The following is a 20,996-nucleotide window of genomic DNA, read 5'->3' as shown; positions in this document are numbered from 1 at the left end:
ATTAACTCTTTCTGGCCCTGCCACCTTCCAGTGAGATATTAGATCAGACTCATAACATCACACCCCCAACACAAAATTGCTGCAGGAAGGGATGACGTAAACATCACTGACTGCATCCCAAGGGCTCCCCATTCTGGGTTCTGTCTCACTACAGCTAGCGTTGGGTTAGTTGCCGTACCAGTGTGTAACAGAAATGGTTTTACCAAACTTGTGTTCAATAACATGATTAGACTAACAGAGGTTTTGGAGCATGAACTTTCGTGGGTGAATACTCGCTTCATCAGATGACATGCATCCGACGAAGTGAGTATTCACCCACAAAAGCTCATGCTCCAAAACCTCTGTTAGTCTATAAGGTGCCACAGGATTCTCTGCTGCTTTTACAGATCCAGACTAACACGGCTACCCCTCTAATACAATAACATGATTGAATCTCTTTACAAACTCAAGGTAAAACCTGGTGAGAATAACAGTGGATTGGATCTGCTTTTGCAGCAAGGTTACTGTATGTCTCATGTGATCTTGCCAAGGGCTAAAGAAAACAGCTACTTTATCCATACAAGCTCTGGCTAATGGTTGGAACCCAATTAACATCAAGTTAATGTAGATACTAACATTGTTCACAGTGTAGGAATCTTGGCATTTAGCCATGAAAGCAATTTGGTAGTGTGCCTCAGTTTCCCTTTTCATACAGCACCTCAGGTCTGGAATGTCTTTTCTCCTCTGAAAAGTCCCAATACTGTTTACAGGCACTAGCAGTGCAACATCAGGACAACAAGGCCTTGTAACATAAAGTGTGTCTTCATGCAGTGCTCTTAACATGGTCAAGGGACTGTCCATAGGACTGGGCACATTGTGCATCTTTACGTTTCTTGGTAACAGCAACACACTAGTTACAAAAATCACCATCAGCAACAACAACAAATTGATTGCAAGTGTCCATCTATAATCATGTTTGTCGTGCCAGACCCTTGGCTCAATACCATTGGGGTTTTGACATTGTAGGGTTAACCTGCGGCTTCCCTTTGCAAAATTCAGTTTTCTCTTTCCTCCTCCTTCTGCAGGATCACACCCTGATTTCTCTTGCTTAACAGAATTCCCTGGCTGATGGGGGGGCTCTCTGTGCTAACAGCCATTAGCAAGTCTGTCTTCTCCCTGCCAGCCAGGTAATTTATATCAACATAAACACCAGCTTTTAACTTCTTAGCTGCTACCAATTCCAAGGCTGGACTCTGTCTTACAGAGATACCACACAAATCCAAAGGGTCTGAGGGCGAGAGTTTGCTTGCTCCTCCCTGCATCCTCAAGCATTCGGCCATAAAACTGTTCTGCTCCGACACACCAGTAACCCAATCTGTCATAGACTCTAGGACTGCAAGGGACCTCGAGAGGTCATCAAGTCTGGTCCCCTGCCCTCATGGCAGGACCAAATACTGTCTAGACCATCCCTGATAGACATTTATCTAACCTACTCTTAAATATCTCCAGAGATGGAGATTCCACAACCTCCCTAGGCAATTTATTCCAGTGTTTAACTACCCTGACAGTTAGGAACTTTTTCCTAATGTCCAACCTAAATCTCCCTTGCTGCAGTTTAAGCCCATTGCTTCTTGTTCTATCATTAGAGGCTAAGGTGAACAAGTTTTCTCCCTCCTCCTGATGACACCCTTTTAGATACCTGAAAACTGCTATCATGTCCCCTCTCAGTCTTCTCCGTTCCAAACTAAATAAACCCAATTCTTTCAGCCTTCCTTCATAGGTCATGTTCTCAAGACCTTTAATCATTCTTGTTGCTCTTCTCTGGACCCTCTCCAATTTCTCCACATCTTTCTTGAAATGCGGTGCCCAGAACTGGACACAATACTCCAGTTGAGGCCTAACCAGCGCAGAGTAGAGCGGAAGAATGACTTCTCGTGTCTTGTTTACAACACACCTGTTAATGCATCCCAGAATCACGTTTGCTTTTTTTGCAACAGTATCACACTGTTGACTCATATTTAGCTTGTGGTCCACTATGACCCCTAGATCTCTTTCTGCCATACTCCTTCCTAGACAGTCTCTTCCCATTCTGTATGTGTGAAACTGATTGTTCCTTCCTAAGTGGAGCACTTTGCATTTGTCTTTATTGAACTTCATCCGGTTTACCTCAGACCATTTCTCCAATTTGTCCAGATCATTTTGAATTTTGACCCTGTCCTCCAAAGCAGTTGCAATCCCTCCCAGTTTGGTATCGTCCGCAAACTTAATAAGCGTACTTTCTATGCCAACATCTAAGTCGTTGATGAAGATATTGAACAGAGCCGGTCCCAAAACAGACCCCTGCGGAACCCCACTTGTTATACCTTTCCAGCAGGATTGGGAGCCATTAATAACTACTCTCTGAGTACGGTTATCCAGCCAGTTATGCACCCACCTTATAGTAGCCCCATCTAAATTGTATTTGCCTAGTTTATCGATAAGGATATCATGCGAGACCGTATCAAATGCCTTACTAAAGTCTAGGTATACCACATCCACCGCTTCTCCCTTATCCACAAGACTCGTTATCCTATCAAAGAAAGCTATCAGATTGGTTTGACACGATTTGTTCTTTACAAATCCATGCTGGCTATTCCCTATCACCTTACCACCTTCCAAGTGTTTGCAGATGATTTCTTTAATTACTTGCTCCATTATCTTCTCTGGCACAGAAGTTAAACTAACTGGTCTGTAGTTTCCTGGGTTGTTTTTATTTCCCTTTTTATAGATGGGCACTATATTTGCCCTTTTCCAGTCTTCTGGAATCTCTCCCGTCTCCCATGACTTTCCAAAGATAATAGCTAGAGGCTCAGATACCTCCTCTATTAACTCCTTGAGTATTCTAGGATGCATTTCATCAGGCCCTGGTGACTTGCAGGCATCTAACTTTTCTAAGTGATTTTTAACTTGCTCTTTTTTTATTTTATCTTCTAAACCTACCCCCTTCCCATAAGCATTCACTATGTTAGACATTCCTTCAGACTTCTCAGTGAAGACCGAAACAAAGAAGTCATTAAGCATCTCTGCCATTTCCAAGTTTCCTGTTACTGTTTCTCCCTCCTCACTGAGCAATGGGCCTACTCTGTCCTTGGTCTTCCTCTTGTTTCTAATGTATTGATAAAAAGTCTTCTTGTTTCCCTTTATTCCCATAGTTAGTTTGAGCTCATTTTGTGCCTTTGCCTTTCTAATCTTGCCCCTGCATTCCTGTGTTATTTGCCTATATTCATCCTTTGTAATCTGACCTAGTTTCCATTTTTTATATGACTCCTTTTTATTTTGTAGGTCATGCAAGATCTCGTGGTTAAGCCAAGGTGGTCTTTTGCCACATTTTCTATCTTTCCTACCCATCGGAATAGCTTGCTTTTGGGCCCTTAATAGTGTCCCTTTGAAAAACTGCCAACTCTCCTCAGTTGTTTTTCCCCTCAGTCTTGATTCCCATGGGACCTTATCTATCAGCTCTCTGAGCTTACCAAAATCCGCCTTCCTGAAATCCATTGTCTCTATTTTGCTGTACTCCCTTCTACCCTTCCTTAGAATTGCAAACTCTATGATTTCATGATCACTTTCACCCAAGCTTCCTTCTACTTTCAAATTCTCAACGAGTTCCTCCCTATTTGTTAAAATCAAGTCTAGAACAGCTTCCCCCCTAGTAGCTTTTTCAACCTTCTGAAATAAAAAGTTGTCTGCAATGCAGTCCACGAACTTATTGGATAGTCTGTGCCCCGCGGTGTTATTTTCCCAACATATATCTGGATAGTTGAAGTCCCCCATCACCACCAAATCTTGGGCTTTGGATGATTTCGTTAGTTGTTTAAAAAAAGCCTCATCCACCTCTTCCACCTGGTTAGGTGGCCTGTAGTAGACTCCTAGCATGACATCACCCTTGTTTTTTTACCCCTTTTATCCTAACCCAGAGACTCTCAACACTTCCATCTCCTATGTCCATCTCCCCAGGAGCTTTTCTAAGCAACAATTCACCCCTCACAGAAATTCTGCCCTTACCCTCTTCACCTAGGGCTTGCTCTAAAGGAACGCTTCTCTGAGCCATCACAGACTCTTTCTGGGTCTCACTTACATCCAGGATCACCACTGGCCCATGAGCCAGATTCTTACACAATCCCCTTTCAGGTAAACTCATAGACTTCATAGTTAAAAGGTTAGAAGCCTTCTCCTTCTTGCTACAAGTTTCCCAACTGTCAGTAGGTAACACAATCAAATCACCTTCATGCTCCCCTTGTGCCCTGGCTAGGGTATCACCCTGAGCAGACAGAGTTGCTACACCCTTTTCCAGCCACACATTAGCAACTGGCAAATTACAAGCACCAGAATTGTCTGGTCTCTGGGATTTTGCTAGGACACTAACTGGATGCACCTTAGTCACAGAGCCATTCTCCCCAGCAGACACAAACTTAGGACCATTCCCCTCTTGGGCTTTAGTTGAATCCAGAACCAACTCTAAGACAATTGCACTATTCTCAACCCTCCCAGGCTGAAAGGCCCCTTCTGTCTGCACCACAGACAAAGAGAAGCCAGAGACACATGGATTTCACTTCCCTTATCCCAGCATACAGGGCTGTTCACAGACAACTGCTTGGAGACTGGGGTAGCTTCCTCCATAGGCAAGTCAATACCCCTGACAAAAACTTGTTTGCTTATATCATAAGACCTGAGCAAACACCTCCCCTTCTACCTCTACCAATGCCGGCTGCATTTCCAAGCTTTGGTTATTTACATATTTTCCTAACAAGTCCTTAAGGTTCACCCATGGGTCAGGTCAGTCTGGGAGTGAATTAACTCTTTCTGTCCCTGTCACCTTCCAGTGAGATATTAGATCACACTCATAATGTCACAGCTCTCCCCACCAGCTCTGCCAGTGCCCCTCACTCCCAACCTGCAGCCCCTGCTAGCCCAGCCCTGGGCTCCTCTTGGTTGCCGGCTGTACTGCCAGCAAGCTCAGGCCGCACTATGTGGATAATCCTTATAGCAAGTATCTGGGCAGGGCCTGGCAGGGTGCACAGGATTGCAGAAGTGTGGCACTGAAAGGGACCCTCCATAGGTCAACCAGTCCCATGCCTGGCACTCAGGCAGGGGGACTTGCCAGTGCTTTGCAGGACAGGCTTAAAATTCAAAATGATCTGGAGAAACTGGAGAAATGATCTGGGGTAAACAGGATGAAATTCAATCAGGACAAATGCAAAGTGCTTCCCTTAGGAAGGAACAATCGGTTGCACACACACAATGGGCAGTGACTGCCTAGGAAGGAGGCCTGCGGAAAGGGATCTGGATCACAAGCTAAATATGAGCTGTATTAGCAGGCGTGTTGTTCTGACAGTCACAGGCCCGATGCTCTGGAACTGCTCTGAATGGCGCCAGCCAGGAGTCTGGGTAGCGTGACTTCCTTTCAGGGTCACCTGGTCGCATCCCCCTCCTGGTTCTCAGTTAACGAGGAGCATCTGCCATCCCTTACGTGCAGGCAGCTGGAGCCTCCTCGTGTGGCCCCGAGGGTCCCAGCAAAGTCACACACCCTTATCCCCACCACCCAGGCATTGGTGCAATACACAGGGAAACTGAGGCACACACAGTATCCACGCAAAACAGTTAGACTCATATGCAGCATAACCAGGGAAAACCCACTTTGTTACAGTTATAAGCAGGGCATGAGAAGTGATTCTTCCGCTCTACCCTGCTCTGATTAGGCCTCAAATGGAGTATTGTGTCCAGTTCTGGGCACTGCATTTCAGGCAAGATGTGGACAAATTGGAGAAAGTCCAGAGAAGAGCAACAAAAATGATTTAAGGTCTAGAAAACATGAGCTATGAGGGAAGATTGAAAAAATTGGGTCTGTTTAGTTTGGAGAAGGGAAGAGTGAGAGGGGACTTGAGAGCAGTTTTCAAGTACATGAAAGGTTGTTACAAGGAGGAGGGAGAAAAATTGTTCTTGTTAACCTCTGAGGACAGGACAAGAAGCAACGGGCTTAAATTGCAGCAAGGGAGGTTTAGGTTGGACATTAGGAAAAACTCCCTACCTGTCAGGGTGATTTAGCACTGGAATAAATTGCTCAGGGCGGTTGTGGAGTCTCCGTCACTGGAGGGTTTTAAGAGCAGGTTTGACAAACCCGTCGGGGAAGGTCTGGATAATACTTAGCCCTGGCATGAGTGCAGGGGACTGGACCAGGTGACCCCTCTATGTCCGTTCCAGTTCTGCAACTCTGTGATTCTACATAATAACTAGACCATCCTGCTGCTCAGTCCCTGTACAGCCCCCAGGAACCATGGGGCTCCCATGGAACGCGGCTCGCAGCCAAGGCCCAGCTTCCCGTGTGCCCCGCAGACGCTGTGGGGTGAGCAGAGCAGACAGGGCTGGAGGGAGTGGGGGAAGGGGCCCTGGCACGTGCCCGGGGCCCTGTGGGGAGGGCTGGGCTCCTGGAATGGGGCGCAGTGTGGGTCGCCTGGGTTGTCAGCCCTACGGCTGGCCCTGTGGTGCTGCCAGCCGATGGAGGCGGCCCCCAGCAGTTTCCCCTGCAGAGCCAACGACCCGGCCCCTTGGGGGGCCTGAGCCCAGGGCTGCTGAGCAGGGCACGGAGCCCCCAGCTGGGCGTGCAAAGCCAAGTGTGACCCATGTGGCGCTGCTGAGGCTGGGGCTGGGCAGGGGCAGTGGGACCAGGCCAGGCTTGGCTCCTGCTCCCTCTGACTGGCCCCTGGTGGTGCCCAGGTTGCCAGCGGAAGGATGTGGCTGGAGACCCTCCAGTGGGTGGTGGCGGCACTCGGCGTCCTGGCCAGCACCAGCCCCACCCCCGCGCCCCAGCTGGGGGCATCGATCTTTGCCGATCTGAGCCCGGCGGAGCTGCGGGCGGTACGGAGCTTCCTGCTGAGCCAGCCGGAGCTGGGCCTGGTGGCCGACCGCGGGGACTCGCTGGCCAGCAACAGCCTCTTCCTGGTGGAGCTGCAGGTGCCCCGGAAGAGCCAGGCCCTGCAGTTCCTGAATGGGGGCAGCCCTCGCCCACCACGCCTGGCCCGTGCCATTGTCTTCTTCGGGGAGCAGGCCCAGCCCAACGTCACCGAGTTCGTGGTGGGGTCCCTGCCCCGGCCCAGCTACTATCGGGCGGTGAGCTACAAGGGCAGGCGGCCCATCCCCTTCGCCGCGCGGCCCAACACCCTGCTGGAGTACGAGCTGATGCACCGCAGGCTGCTGGAGCTGACAGAGCCGCTGTACCGGCTGCTGCACGACACCACCGGCTACTGGTACCACAACTGCAGCCAGCGCTGCCTGACCTTCTCGGACGTGGCGCCACGTGGGCTGGGCCCTGGTGAGCGCCGCTCCTGGCTCATCCTCCAGCGCTTGGTGGAGGGGCACTTCCTGCACCCCGTGGGGCTGGAGCTGCTGCTGGACCACCGCTCCCGCGACCCCCGGCGCTGGGCCCTGCAGCAGCTCTGGTACAACGGGCAGTACTTCGCCAGTGCCCAGGAGCTGGCCTGGCGCTACGAGCGTGGGGAGCTGGCCCTGGCCCGCCCGCCCACGCCCGAGCTGCTCTTCTCCACCTACGTGCCCCGCGGCCACTTCAGCACCGGCACCCCCACGGCCGTGCACGGGGCCAAGGTGTGCGAGCCGCAGGGCAAGCGCTACCGGCTGCAGGGCAACCTGGTGGAGTATGGGGGCTGGCGCCTGGCCCTGCGGCTGCGCTCCTCCGCCGGCCTGCAGCTCTTCGACCTGCGCTTCAACGGCGAGCGGCTGGCCCACGAGCTGAGCGTGCAGGAGGCTGTAGCCTTCTACGGGGGCAGCACGCCCGCCGCCATGCAGACCAAGTACATTGACAGTGCCTGGGGCATGGGAACCCTGGCCCACGAGCTGGCGCCCGGCATCGACTGCCCCGAAGTGGCCACCTACCTGGACGCGCATCACCTGTACGACGCGGCGGGGCCGGTGCGCTACCCCCGCGCCCTCTGCCTCTTCGAGCTGCCCACTGGGGTGCCCCTGCGGCGCCACTTTGACAGCGACTTCCGGGGTGGCTACCGCTTCTACGGGGGGCTGGAGGGGCAGGCGCTGGTGCTGCGCACCACGGCCACCGTCTACAACTACGACTACATCTGGGACGTGCTGCTCTACCCCAACGGCGTGCTGGAGGCCAAGGTGCACGCCACCGGCTACGTCCATGCCACCTTCTACACGCCGCAGGGCCTGCGCTACGGCTCCCGCCTGCACCGCGACGTGCTGGGCAACCTGCACACGCACCTGCTGCACTACAAGGTGGACCTGGACGTCGCCGGTGCGTCCCCCCACCCCCTGCGCGGGCCAGGCCTTCCGTAGGGCGGTCCCCTCCTCCTCCTCCTCCTCCCCCTGCCAGCCGGACCTTCCCCAGGGTGGCCCCCTCCCCCCGATGGCCGGTCCTTCCCTAGGGCAGCCCCCTCCCCCTGCCGGCCGGGCCTTCCCCAAGGCGGCCCCCCTTGCTGGCTGGTTCTGCCCCAGGGAAATTCCCCCATCCTTCCCCAGGGCAGTCCCCTCCCCCTTGTTGGCCGGTCCTTCCCTAGGGCAGCCCCACCCCCAGCTGGGTCCTTCCCCAGCCCAGCCCCACTCTTGCCCTGCTCCCTGGTGACTACTGGACTCCCTCCCTGCCCAGGGCCTGCTCCTAGACCCCACCCCACCCCCCAAGCTGAAGTTGGAGGGACCCAGGAGTCCTGTTCCCATGACACTGGTTGGGCCCAGCCGAGCGTCAACCCCAGCCCCCTGCCTTGGCCCTTCAGGGCGTCGGTCCCCAGGGCGGGGGTGGGGGCAGGGTTGGGGCCCCCCTCATGGCCTGTCCCCCCCGCAGGCACCCAGAACAGCTTTGAGACGGTGGACGTGCGCTTCGAAAACATCTCCAACCCCTGGAGCGCGGGCGAGCGGGTCGTGCAGCCCCGGCTGCACCGGCGGCCACGCCGGAGCGAGCGCCAGGCCGCCTTTCCCTTCGGCAGGGCCCTGCCCCGGTACCTCCTGTTCTCCAGCCCGACCCAGCGCAACCGCTGGGGGCACCCGCGCAGCTACCGCATCCAGTACAGCTCGCAGGCCGGCCGTGTGCTGCCGCGCGGCTGGAGGGAGGAGCGGGGTGTCGCCTGGGGCAGGTAAGGCTGCGGTGGCGGATGTCCCGGTGCTACAGGGATAGGCCCGATTTTGGGGGCTTTTCTTATAAAGGCTCCTATTACCCCCCACCCCAACCCGATTTTTCACACTTGCTGGCTGGTCACCCTAGCTAAGGCCGGGACCCAGCGGCCAGCAGGGCCCCACACCACGCGAGGGAGCAGCTGGTGCCCTGGGCCGAGCGGCACCTGGGGCTGGTACAGCCGGGTCCGGCAGGGGCCGTCCTGGGGTCTCTGGGGCTGGTGCTGATCCGCAGCCGGGGGGCATCTCGGGCTGGCCGGGGCAGTCTCAGGGCCGCTGCCCAGTGATGTGGGGGGGGCCTGCCCAGTGGTGGTTTCTCCCTCGAGCCCACCGGGCCACACCCCATGGGGGGAATGGGGCTCAGCCGGGGGATCCCTGTGGAGAGGGGGGAACCCCGGGGAGAGGCCCCTGCCCAGTGGTGGTTTCTCCCTCGAACCCACCGTGCCACACCCCATGGGGGGAACGGGGCTCAGCTGTGGGCTCCTCGCCGGCAGGTACCACCTGGCAGTGACACGGCACCACGAGAAGGAGGCGACCAGCAGCAGCCCCTATGCCCAGCACGACCCCTGGCAGCCGGCTGTCGACTTCGAGAGCTTCATCCGCAACGACGAGAACATCGAGAACCAGGTGTGGGGCGGGGCCTGGCTGGTGGGGGGCGGGGCCTAGTGTCACGGAGTGTGGGGGAGTCCGGGCCCTGCACCCCACGTCCTGCGATTTCCCCAGGATTCTCAGCCAGCCAGTAACACAGGTTTATGAGACGACAGGACACAGTCCCAAGCAGGGCTTGTAGGTACAACCAGGACCCCTCAGCCAGGTCCCTCTGGGGGGCAGGGAGCTTAGACCTCAGACTTGGGGTTCCTGCCTCTTCCCAGCCAGCCCCAAACTGAAACCAAAAACCCTTCCAGCGGCTCTTCCCCGTCCTCTCCCTCCTCCCTTTGTCCAGCTCCCCGGGCAAAGGTGTCGCCTCGCCCCACCCGGCTCAGGTACCGTCCCTCACCTGAAGTCACCCCCTGCTCTCCCCTGCCCCATGCAGCGAGTCCCTACAGCGTCACACCTAGGCAGAGATGGAGCTGGTGTGGGGCAGGGCCTGGGCAGGGCTGGTGTGGGGCAGGGTCTAGGTGCGGGCGGAGCTGGGTAGGGCAGGGCCTGAGCTGGTGTGGGGCAGGGCTGGTATGGGGCAGGGCCTAGGCGGGGGTGGAACTGGTGTGGGGCAGGGCCTGGGCCAGGCCAGAGTTGAGCCATGGGGGGGCACAGAGCCTGCCCCAGCCAGGGGATGGCTGCGGGGTGGGCCCCTGAGAGTCTGCTCCCTGCTGGGGGCGGGAGAGACAGTGCTGGACCCCCAGTGTGTGCAGGGGTGATGGCTGTGGGGGGACAGTGCTGGGGCCCCGGGGGCCCAGGGACTATGTGGGATGGGGCTGGGGCCCTGGGGCGGTCCAGGGGGTCTCCAGGCTATGGGGGGCCCCGGTGACTGTGGCTCTCATCCATGCCAGGACCTGGTGGCCTGGGTGACAGTGGGTTTCCTGCACATCCCACACGCCGAGGACGTTCCTAACACGGCCACGCCCGGCAACGCCGTTGGCTTCTTCCTGCGCCCCTTCAACTTCTTCGATGAGGACCCGTCGGTGGCGTCGCGCAGCCCTGTCATCGTGAGGCCCCAAGACCCGGCCTTCACCCACGTGGCCATCCAGCGCTGGACGCCCGCCAGCCCGGGGCCCTGCATCTCCACTGAGCCCTTCACCTACAACGGCACCTACGGGCAGGAGTGAGCCGGGCCCTATCGGGGCCCGCGGTCATCACTGGCGAAGGGGCCCCGGGCTCTGCTCCGGCTGGCTGGGGCCAGGGCAGCTCAGCAGCTGCTAGCCCCCGGGGGTCACCCCCAGAGAGCTGCGCCTGGGCGGGCACAGAGGTGGGGAGGGACACATACTGAAGGAGTCGGCCCCCTGCCAACGGGACTGTAGTCAGTAAATACAAGTGTCTCTCCCAGCCAGGGTGTCAGTGGGGCTGTCAGGGCTGCAGGCCCCTGGGTGGTGTGTGGGGAGTTCTGGGGGGCTGTGCTGCAGGCGTAGGGGGGGTGTCAGCGGGTGGTGGCTCTGTGAGCCGGGTGCTGGGTGTGTCCATATGGGGAGCTGGGGGACACCATGTCTGCACGTAATGAGAGGCACTGGGGGGCTGTGTCTGTGGATGTGGGGGGGTGTCCATATGGAGAGCTGGGGGAGCACCGTGTCTGCAGGCAGTGGGGGGCTGTGTCTGCGTTGTTGGGGGGACTGTGGTTGAGCGTTGGAGGGTGGGGCTGTGTGGGTTTGGGAGGTGTTCCTATGGGAGCTGGCGCACGGTCTGCAGGCTTGGGGTGAGGGGCTGTCGTGGTTGTGGCACCCCAGCACACAGCTGCTGCAGGTGGGTTCCCTCCGTCCCCGCATCCCCACAGAGAGGACACGGGTGGTCGGGGCCCACAGTGCAGGACTCAAGGGGCGGGTGCGACAGTGGACGGTAGGGGAGAAAGGGGGACCACGGGGGTGCGGGCTTGGGAGCCCTGGGCATAATTCGTGACAGCTGGTGTTGTAGGGACCTGCCACCCGGCGGCACAGTCCAGAAGCGACCCCGCCCCCCCCCCCCCCCGACCCTCCGCGGCTGTGTCGTCAGGGGCATGGACCTGTCCCTCCCGCAACCGCGCTGACCCCCCGTCCTCCCGAGCCATCCAGGCGACTGTGCCTCAGCAGCCCCTGTCCCAGGTGGAGCCCCATCCGCGTCGGGCTGGTTATTTCCTTCCCCCCCCCCCCCCCGAGCTGTGTACCAGGGCTGGACCCCCCATCACCCTTGAGCTGCGTCCCAGGGCTGAACCCTCTCGCCCGCCCTTGAGCAGCGTCTCAGGGCTGCGCCCCCCCGAGCCGCATCCCAGGGCAGGACCCTGCCCGCCCCACGTCCCAGGGCTGGACCCTACCGAGCCGTGTCCCAGAGCGGCCCCTCCTGAGCCGCGTCCCAGGGCAGGACCTCGCCCGCCCCCGTGTCCCAGGGCTGGACCCCCCACTGAGCCGTGTCCCAGGGCTGGACCCCCTGTGAGCCGCGTCCCAGGGCAGGACCCCCCGCCCCGCGTCCCAGGGCTGTACCCCCCCCTGCAAGCTGCATCCCAGGGCTGCCCCCCACCCAGGCCGGCGCGTGTCTGTGGTGCCCCCCCAGGCAGAGGCAGAGGGAGGCGTGGTTGGCTGGTTTATTGGAGTGCTGGGGGGCGGGTCGCGTGAAGGCGCCATGCGGGGCCGTGGGGGGGGCACAGACCGGGCAGCGCCCGCTACAGGACACGGCACGAGGATGCACTCGCCACATGGAGCTGCTGGCGGGTCGGCCCCAGGCTGGACTGCTCCCCCCACCCCCTGGGAGCTGCCGCCTGGCGGGTTCGGGGCAGGCTGGGGGAGGGGGCGGTACCTGCCACAGCTGGGGAGCAGCAGCCCAGAAGGGGTGCGGGGGGGCACTGGCAGGAGACGGGTACGTGGGCAGGGACCACCTTGTCAACAGGTATGGGGAGCAGCCCACAGCCCTGCCAGTCCCTCCCCCCACAGCAGGGCCAGCCTTGTGCGCTGCACCCCACAGGGAATGGAGCCCCGCAGCCACACACCGGGACCCCGCCTCACACACACAGGGAGTGCCCCCATAGACACACACAGGGAACAGCCCCCGCGCCACACACACACACACACACACACGGAGTGCCCCCCCACACACACAGGGAGTGCCCCCATAGACACATACAGGGAACAGCCCCCACCCCCAGACACACACACACAGGGGGAGCGCCCCCACAGACACACACGGAGTGCCCCCCCCCCACACACAGGGAGTGCCCCCACAGACACACACAGGGAACAGCCCTCTCCCCACACACACACACAGGGAACCCTCCCCCCATACACAGACACACACACACATATATAGGGGGTGCGCCCCCACAGACACACTGTGATGGAGTAGGGGCTGTCTGTGTGGGGGATGGGAGAGCAGGGGAGGAGTTTAGGGGATGGACGATACCTGAGCCTGTAACCTGAGCTAGGCAAGGGGGGTGGGGGAAGGTCAACACTTTTGTCCGGGAAGCTAGACAACGGAAGGGGCCGGCAGGAGGGGGTTAGTTTCAGTTTGGGTTTGGGGCTGTGTGGGCAGAATTCAGGGAATCCTAAGCTGGGATCCACACACCCTGAAAGGCCAGAAGGACTCGATGGAGGGGTCCTGACTGTGCCTTGCAGCTCTGCTGTAACCTGTGTTCCTGTTGTCCAATAAACCTTCTGTTTTACTGGCTGGCTAAAGTCACTGTGGGTCCAGGAAGAGGGGTGCAGGGCCTGGACTCCCCCACACTCCGTGACAACTGGTGGCAGCGGCGGGAGATACTGCACCCCGTGGACGGCGCTTCCTGCAGTAAGTGACTGGGGAGCAGTAAAACAAAGGGTGATTAACCCCGGGGAGTGTGTGCCCAGTGAGAAGGACTTTGCAGTAACAGGGTCCCCTGGGGGATTGCAGTGAGCAGTCCCAGGGGCGGAGGAGTCTGCAGCTCGACCCTGGCAGAGAGGTGGTGACCTCAAGAAGGGCTGGTGCACTAGGGTCCCCCGGAAACCGTGGGGAGCGGCGAGCACCCCGACCTGTGAGTGGCCAGCAGGAAGATGTATGCCAAGCGGCGCAAGTGTGACCTGCTGGAGCTGTGCAAGCAGAGGGGGCTGTGCACGGGGAGACTGACCAAGGACCAGCTGATTGCCCAGCTGGAGGAGGGAGACACATGAATGAACCCTGAGCCCTGTCTGAGGGAAGCAGCATGGCAGATGCAGCGCAGGCACCAGTGTCTGTCCCCGCTGGGAGTGGTCAGCCGGCAGCTGAGGGCTTCCCAGACCCCCCATTCCTAGGCCTAGGGGAAGGGTGGGGAGGAGCCCAGCGAATACCGAGGGCACCGTGACCCCCCCCAGGGGCCAGCTCACCCCCCAGCAGGGGATCCTCCTCCGGCGCGCTCACTCGGCATCTGAAAGGGAGCTGAGAGCAGATGCGGCTGAAATATGAAAGGGAAGATGAGACAGGAGGAACTCGAGTTAAGGAGGCAAGAACTGAAGGAGAAGGAGAACCAGCGTAAACATGAGGAGAACCAGCGCCAGCGTCAGCTGGAGGAGAAGGAGAACAGCGTAAACATGAGCTGGAGCTGGCCCAGCTGAGGAGCCGTGAGGCCCGGCTGCGGTGAGTGAGGGGGACCCAAGCCTACAAAGAGCTTTGATAAGGGCTTGCTGCCCCGGCGTAAGGAGAGGAGGACATAGATACCTTCCTGACGGCTTTGAGAATGCCTGCGAGCTGCACGGGTTGGCCCTGCAGACAGGATCGCAGTTCTCACCCCCTTACTGGACTCCACAGCCGTGGAGGTGTACAGCCGACTGAAAGGGGCGGAGGCGGGGGACTACGAACTGTTCAAACAGGCCCTGCTCCGCGAGTTTGGGCTGACTCCTGAGAGGTACCGGAAAAAGTTCCGGAGTCAGCGTAAAACCCGTGAGGTCACATACCTACAACTGGTCAACCGGGCGCAGGGGTATGCCCGCAAGTGGACAGCGGGGGCCCAAACTAAAGAGGACTTGCTTGACCTGTTCATACTGGAGCACCTGTATGAGCAGTGCCCGTCCGACCTGAGGCTGTGGTTGAGGGACCAGAAGCCGGAGAACCCGCAGCACGCAGGCCAACTTGCCGACCAATTTGTGGACAGTCGGGCAGGGGATGGCAGGGAGGAGTCTCGAAGGAGCAGGCCTGCCTCAACGCAGAGAGAGTCATCATGGGACCGCCCAGCGGGGCCTATGGAGAACCCCCCAAAAGGGGAACATCCAGCGTCAGGTCCCTCCGACCCACTCAAGGGGACCCACGAGACATGGGCTGCTATCACTGTGGCCAACGAGGCCACATACGGGCCCAGTGCCCCAAGCTCAGGGACAGACCAAGCAGACCCAACCCGCAGAGGGTGGACTGGGTAAAAACCCAGTCGGAGGAGGGGCTACATTCCCAGGAAAGGGGGCTGGCAACATACCACCTGTGAAGGAGGGAGGAGGTCCCCAGGTCAGCTCCTCTGGGGGGCTGGATGCTCCAGGCTCCGGGTTTTTGGTTTACCGGGTGGGCGCGGGGCTGCCCTCCGGAGAGAGTGCCTTGTTTCCCTGGAGGTAGATGGGAGGGAGGTCACTGGGTACTGGGACACGGGCGCAGAGGTGATGCTTGCCCGGCCCGAGGTGGTGGCCTCAGATCGGATGGTGCCGACACCTACCTGACCCTGATGGGCATGGGCGGGACCCATTCAAGGTGCCCGTGGCGAGAGTACACTGAAGTGGGGGGCCAAGGAGGACCCCAAGGACGTGGGGGTACACCACATTTGCCCACGGACGTGTTAATGGGAGGGGACCTCGAGGACTGGCCTAGTAACACCAGAGTGCCCTGGTTGTGACTCGTAGTCAGAGTCGGCAAAGGGCACTGCGCCCCGACAACGGGGAAGGTACTCGCCCGAGGTGCAGGACCCTAACCTGGGGGCGGGGAACTCCAGGGGCATGGCTCAGAGAGGCTGCGGCCTCAGACCCAGCCAGCAAGAGAGAGCAGGTCCCCATCCCTGTCCCAGCTGCTGAGTTCCAGGCGAGTTGCAGAAAGATCCCTCCTTGCGGAAGCCCAGGGACCGGGCTGACCTTAGTGCGGAACAGACCCTGAGGAGAGGTTGCAAGGAGAGGTTCCTGTGGGAGAAGGGGTTCCTGTACCGAGAATGGGCTCCCCAGGGGAAGTAGAGTCATGGGGGATCAGGAGGCAGCTGGTGGTTCCCAGAAGTTTCGCCACAAGCTACTGTACCTGGCCCATGACATCCCTCTCGCAGGCACCAGGGAATCCGGCACACCAGGCAGAGGCTGCTACAGAACTTTTACTGGCCTGGGGTCTTTACCCATGTCCGACAGTACTGCCAATCCTGTGACCCCTGCCAGAGGGTGGGGAAGGCCCGGGACAAGGGAAAGCGGCTTTGAGGCCTTTACCCATCATAGAAGAACCTTTCCAGAAGGTGGCCATGGACATAGTGGGACCTCTCAGCAAGACGACCCGGTCGGGGAAAAAATACATCCTGGGGTGGTGGTGGATTTCGCCACTCGCTACCCCGAGGCGGTGCCTTGTCCTCTATCGAAGCAGACACAGTGGCAGATGCGCTGCTGACAATTTTCAGCCGGGGGGGTTCCCCAAGGAAGTCTTAACGGACCAGGGGTCCAACTTCATGTCGCCCTGCTCCGGTCCTTATGGCAGAAATGTGGGGTCCAGCACAACTGGGCCTCAGCATATCACCCCCAGTCCAACGGGCTGGTGGAAAGGTTCAACGGGACGCTGAAGATGATGCTAAAACATTTATGAACCAGCACCCGCAGGATTGGGACAAATACTTACCTCACCTGCTGTTCGCATACAGGGAGGTACCCAGGAATCTACCGGGTTTTCCTTTTCGAACTGTTGTATGGAAGGCAGGTAAGGGGGCCCCTAGACCTGATGAGGGACGAATGGGAGGGGAAGGCCACTCCCAAGGGAGAGTCAGTGGTGGAGTATGTCCTGACCTTCCGGGAAAGACTGGCCGAGCTCATGGGCCTGGCCAGGGAGAATCTGGCCCGAGCCCAGAGGAAGCAGAAGGTCTGGTATGACCGCACGGCGGGCCTGTGCCTTCGCCACTGGGGATCAGGTGATGGTTCTCATCCCCGTGAGGAAAAACAAACTCCAGGCGCCTGGGAAGGGCCCTTCAAGGTTATCAAGCAACTGAATGAGGTAACTATGTGGTGGAGCTGTCGAACGGGCACATCACCGCCGGGTGTACCATGTGAATATGATGAAGCCATACTATGACAGGGGGAAATGTGGTGTTGGCCGTGTGTGGACATTGGGAGGAGCAGGGAGATGACCCTTTAGTGGATCTATTCCCTGGGACAAAAGCTGGTTCCCCCCTGGAGGCGATTCCCCTCTCTGATCAGCTGACCCTGGCCCAGCTCGCTGAGATCAGAGGGGTGCTGCATCTGTACCGACAGCTGTTTTCCAACCAGCCTGGACGCACTAATTTGACTGTCCACAGAGGTGGAGACTGGGTCACATCCCCTATAAGATGCTCCCCTTTTCGGGTCACTGGTAAAACTGCCCAGGATCTTAGAAAGAGAGGTCAGGGACATGCTGGCTTTGGGGGTGATCCAGCAGTCTTCCAGCCCTTGGGCCTCGCCAGTGGTGCTGGTCCCCAAAGGGATGGGTCAATCCGGTTCTGTGTGGACTATCGAAAGCTCAATGCCATCACCGTATCTGATGCCTACCCCATGCCCAGGCCTGACGAGCTCCTAGACAAGCTGGGAGGTGCTCGGTACCTCACCACCATGGATCTTACCAAGGCTACTGGCAAGTGCTGCTGGACGCAGATGCCAGGCTGAAATCGGCCTTTATCACCCCTCTGGGGCTCTACGAGTTTCTGACCCTGCCCTTTGGCCTCAAGGGAGCGCCGGCCACCTTCCAGCGCCTGGTGGATCAGCTACTGAGGGGGATGGAGAGAGTTTTGCCGTGGCTATATTGACGACATCTGCGTCTTCAGCCAGACCTGGGAGGACCACGTGTCCCAGGTTAAACAAGTCCTGGACCGACTCGGGAGGCTGGGTTAACCGTAAAGGCTGAGAAGTGCAAGGTGGGGATGGCTGAAGTATCTTACCTGGGCCATCGGTGGGGAGCGGCTGCCTGAAGCGGAACCAGCCAAGGTGGAGGTGATCAGAGACTGGCCTGCTCCCCAAACCAAAAAGCAGGTCCAGGCCTTTATTGGGATGGCGGGGTACTATCGAAGGTTCGTGCCCCACTTTAGCCATAGCCGGCCCCATCACTGAGCTGTGCAAAAAGGGGAAGCCAGACAAGGTGATCTGGACCGAGCAGTGCCAGGAGGCTTTCCGGGCGCTGAAGGAGGCTCTGGTTAGTGGCCCAGTTCTGGCAAACCCAGATTTTGACAAACCCTTTATGGTGTTCACTGACGCCTCAGACACGGGACTGGGGCGGTGTTAATGCAGGAGGATGAAAAGGGGGAGAGACACCCCATCGTGTACCTGAGCAAGAAGTTGCTACCCCCGGGAGCAGAACTACGCGGCCATCGAGAAGGAATGCCTGGCCATGGTGTGGGCCCTTAAGAAGCTAGAGCCATATCTCTTTGGGCGACACTTCACCGTGTACACCGACCACTCTCCCTCCCTGACCTGGCTGCACCAGATGAAAGGAGCCAACGCCAAGCTCCTGAGGTGGAGCCTGCTCCTGCAGGACTATGACATGGACGTGGTCCATGTGAAGGGAAGTGCCAACCTGATAGCGGACGCGTTGTCCCGGAGAGGGGGCCCTGAACTTCCCCAGGTCACTGGGCAGAGTGACCCCGCTCAGTTCAGTCTCGAAGGGGGAGAGAGATGTGATGGAGTAGGGGCTGTCTGTGTGGGGAATGGGAGAGCAGGGGAGGACTTTAGGTGAGGGACAGGATCTTTCGGAGCCTGTAACCTGAGCCAGGCAGGGGGGGGGGGTCAACACCTTTTGCCCGGGAAGGGGACAAAGGAAGGGCCGGCAGGAGGGAGTAGTTTTCAGTTGAACAGGGACACACGCACACACACACACACCAGCCTCCCCTAGGGAACAGAGCCGCGCACGTGCGTGCACACACACACACACACACACACACAGAACAGGCACCCCCCAGGGAACAGGGACACACGCACACACACACACACCAGCCTCCCCCAGGGAACAGAGCCGCGCACGTGCGCGCGCGCGCACACACACACACACACAGAGAACAGGCACCCCCCCAGGCCACGCACACACAGAAACACACACAGAACAGAACTGTGCACACACAGACACACAAAACACAGCTGCGCGCACACACACACATACAAACATAGCCACGCACACACAGCCACACACACAGAACACAGCCACACACAGCCACAGACACAGTTGCGCACACACAGAACACAGCCGCACACACACAGACACAAACACAGAACACAGCCACGCACAGCGACACACACAGAACACAGCCGCACACAGACACACATACAGAACACAGCTGCGTGCACACACACAAACACAGAACACAGCTGTGCACAGCCACACACGCACAGCCACACACAGAGAACACAGCCATGCACAGACACACACAGAGAACATGGCTGCACACACACAGACACACACACACAGAGAACACAGCTGTGCACAGCCACACACGCACAGCCACACATAGAGAACACAGCAGCGCACAGCCACACACACAGAACAGAGCTGGGCACACACAGACACACACACACAACACAGCTGCGCGCGCGCACACACGCACACAGAGAACACAGCCACGCACCCACCCACCCATTCCCCCCCCCACCAGCAGCGCACACGCGTGCTTATCGCAAGGCACCCACGGGGCAGCCAGGCAGGTGAGACCTGGGCCCCCGGCCTGCTCAGCCCCTTTGGCCCACCCGCCTGGCTCCCATGGGGGCCAGCCCTAGCCACGGGGACTGCGCTGTTGGTCCTGCTCCGTGGTAGTTCCAGGGTCCCGGACTGCGGGTCTGTCCCCAGCCAGGCTGCTTCTTCGTCCCAGTCTCTGGGCAGCGCAGGGTGCGCGGGTCCCGTCCCGGGTCCGTTAGGCCGGCTAACGTCCTGGCAGCATGGGCTCGGCTGTGGGTCCCGCTTGGCAAGCGTGCGGCCAGGCCCTCTCAGCCCGGCAGCACAGTTGTCCCTGGGGGCAGGGAGGGGGCAGCAGCCCTGAGGCCCTGGTCACTCTATGCAGGGCTCTGCGCCCCGTCCCCGTCCCCGTCCTGCCGATTAACTGCCCGGGTCGGAGCAGTGTCTCTGTAGGGTCTCTGAGTCCGGCGTCTGGGCCAGCTGTCCGGGGAGGGAGCGGCGCCGGGGGGGCGTGGGCGAAGGCTCCACCAGCAGCACCACCTCCGCGGGGAGGGGCGACTGCGGGGACGGAAACGGCGCCGGATAACTGGGAACCTGCCGGGGGTGAGATGCTGTCAGCCAGGGAACCGGGCAGAAAACACCACGACTGAGCACAGCCCAGAACTCACCGAGCCGCGGGCACCGCAGAGGGGCAGGGCTGGGCCAGCAGGGGCTGCGGGTCGGGAGTGAGGAGCACCGGCGAAGGAGGGCCCAGTGTGCCCCAGGGACCTCGGCTGGGTTCCCGCCCAGCCCCACGTCCCAGGGGGCAGAGCCCCGGCAGGTGTCCCTTGGTGGTTGGCCGCAGGGGGAGTGCCGGACCGACGCTGCACGGGGGGGCTCACCTGGGGGCAGGGCTGGAGGGGGGTGATGGGCAGGACGGGCGGCGGGGGGCGCTCCGGGCCGGGGAGCGGCGACGACACAGTGCAATAGGCGGGCGGCACCAGCCCAACCTGCCGCTGCAGCAGCTGCATGATGGCGCCCACGTCGGCGGCCATGCGGGTCTCCAGCCTGCCGGGAGAGGGGGGGCTGAGACAGAGGGCGGGGGCTGAGGTGCCCCCCCCGCCAGCCCAGTGACCCTGCCACAGAACAGGGACGCCCGTGGGCATCACCCTGCCCCCGCTCGGCAACTCCTCGGCCGGCAGGAGCCACCAGCCCCCGCCAGCACCTGGCCAGGCCTGAGGGCTGGAACTAGGGGGCCTTTCCGTGCCATGTCCCCCCCTCATCTGCCCCCCGGAGCCTTTCTCTGCAATGCCCCCATCCACCTCACCTGCCCCCCTGGCCTTTCCCTGCCATGTCCCCACCCCCTCCACCTGCTCCCCAGGGCTTTTCTGTGCCATGTCCCCCTCTCATCTGCCCCCCGGGGCCTTTCCCCATCATGTCCCCACCCCCCCCACCTGCCC

The 20,996-nt window shown here is 59.4% G+C and overlaps 2 protein-coding genes across 2 annotated transcripts in view; both read left to right on the top strand.

Annotated features, from left to right (window-relative positions):
- LOC116818206 (uncharacterized) overlaps positions 1-20,996 on the top strand; it is a 204,666-nt gene that overhangs the window by 155,708 nt on the left and 27,962 nt on the right. The window lies entirely within an intron of this gene.
- On the top strand, positions 6,745-10,916 carry AOC1 (amine oxidase copper containing 1). The gene is made up of 4 exons (XM_032782893.2): positions 6,745-8,281; positions 8,825-9,113; positions 9,645-9,777; positions 10,641-10,916. Exons 1-4 carry the CDS (start codon positions 6,745-6,747, stop codon positions 10,914-10,916), a joined length of 2,235 nt encoding a protein of 744 aa, XP_032638784.2.

Source organism: Chelonoidis abingdonii, chromosome 2 (assembly GCF_003597395.2).
Source record: "Chelonoidis abingdonii isolate Lonesome George chromosome 2, CheloAbing_2.0, whole genome shotgun sequence".
Taxonomy (NCBI): domain Eukaryota; kingdom Metazoa; phylum Chordata; order Testudines; family Testudinidae; genus Chelonoidis; species Chelonoidis abingdonii.
This window is presented reverse-complemented; position numbering and strand designations above follow the sequence as displayed.

What these genes read in the sequence shown, in the direction of transcription:
- AOC1 (XM_032782893.2), top strand. Translation starts at nt 6,745, where the DNA reads ATGTGGCTGGAGACCCTCCAGTGGGTGGTGGCGGCACTCGGCGTCCTG. An exon ending in GGTGGACCTGGACGTCGCCG is followed by an intron (nt 8,282 to 8,824) that starts GTGCGTCCCCCC and finishes TCCCCCCCGCAG; the next exon opens with GCACCCAGAACAGCTTTGAG. An exon ending in CGGGGTGTCGCCTGGGGCAG is followed by an intron (nt 9,114 to 9,644) that starts GTAAGGCTGCGG and finishes CCTCGCCGGCAG; the next exon opens with GTACCACCTGGCAGTGACAC.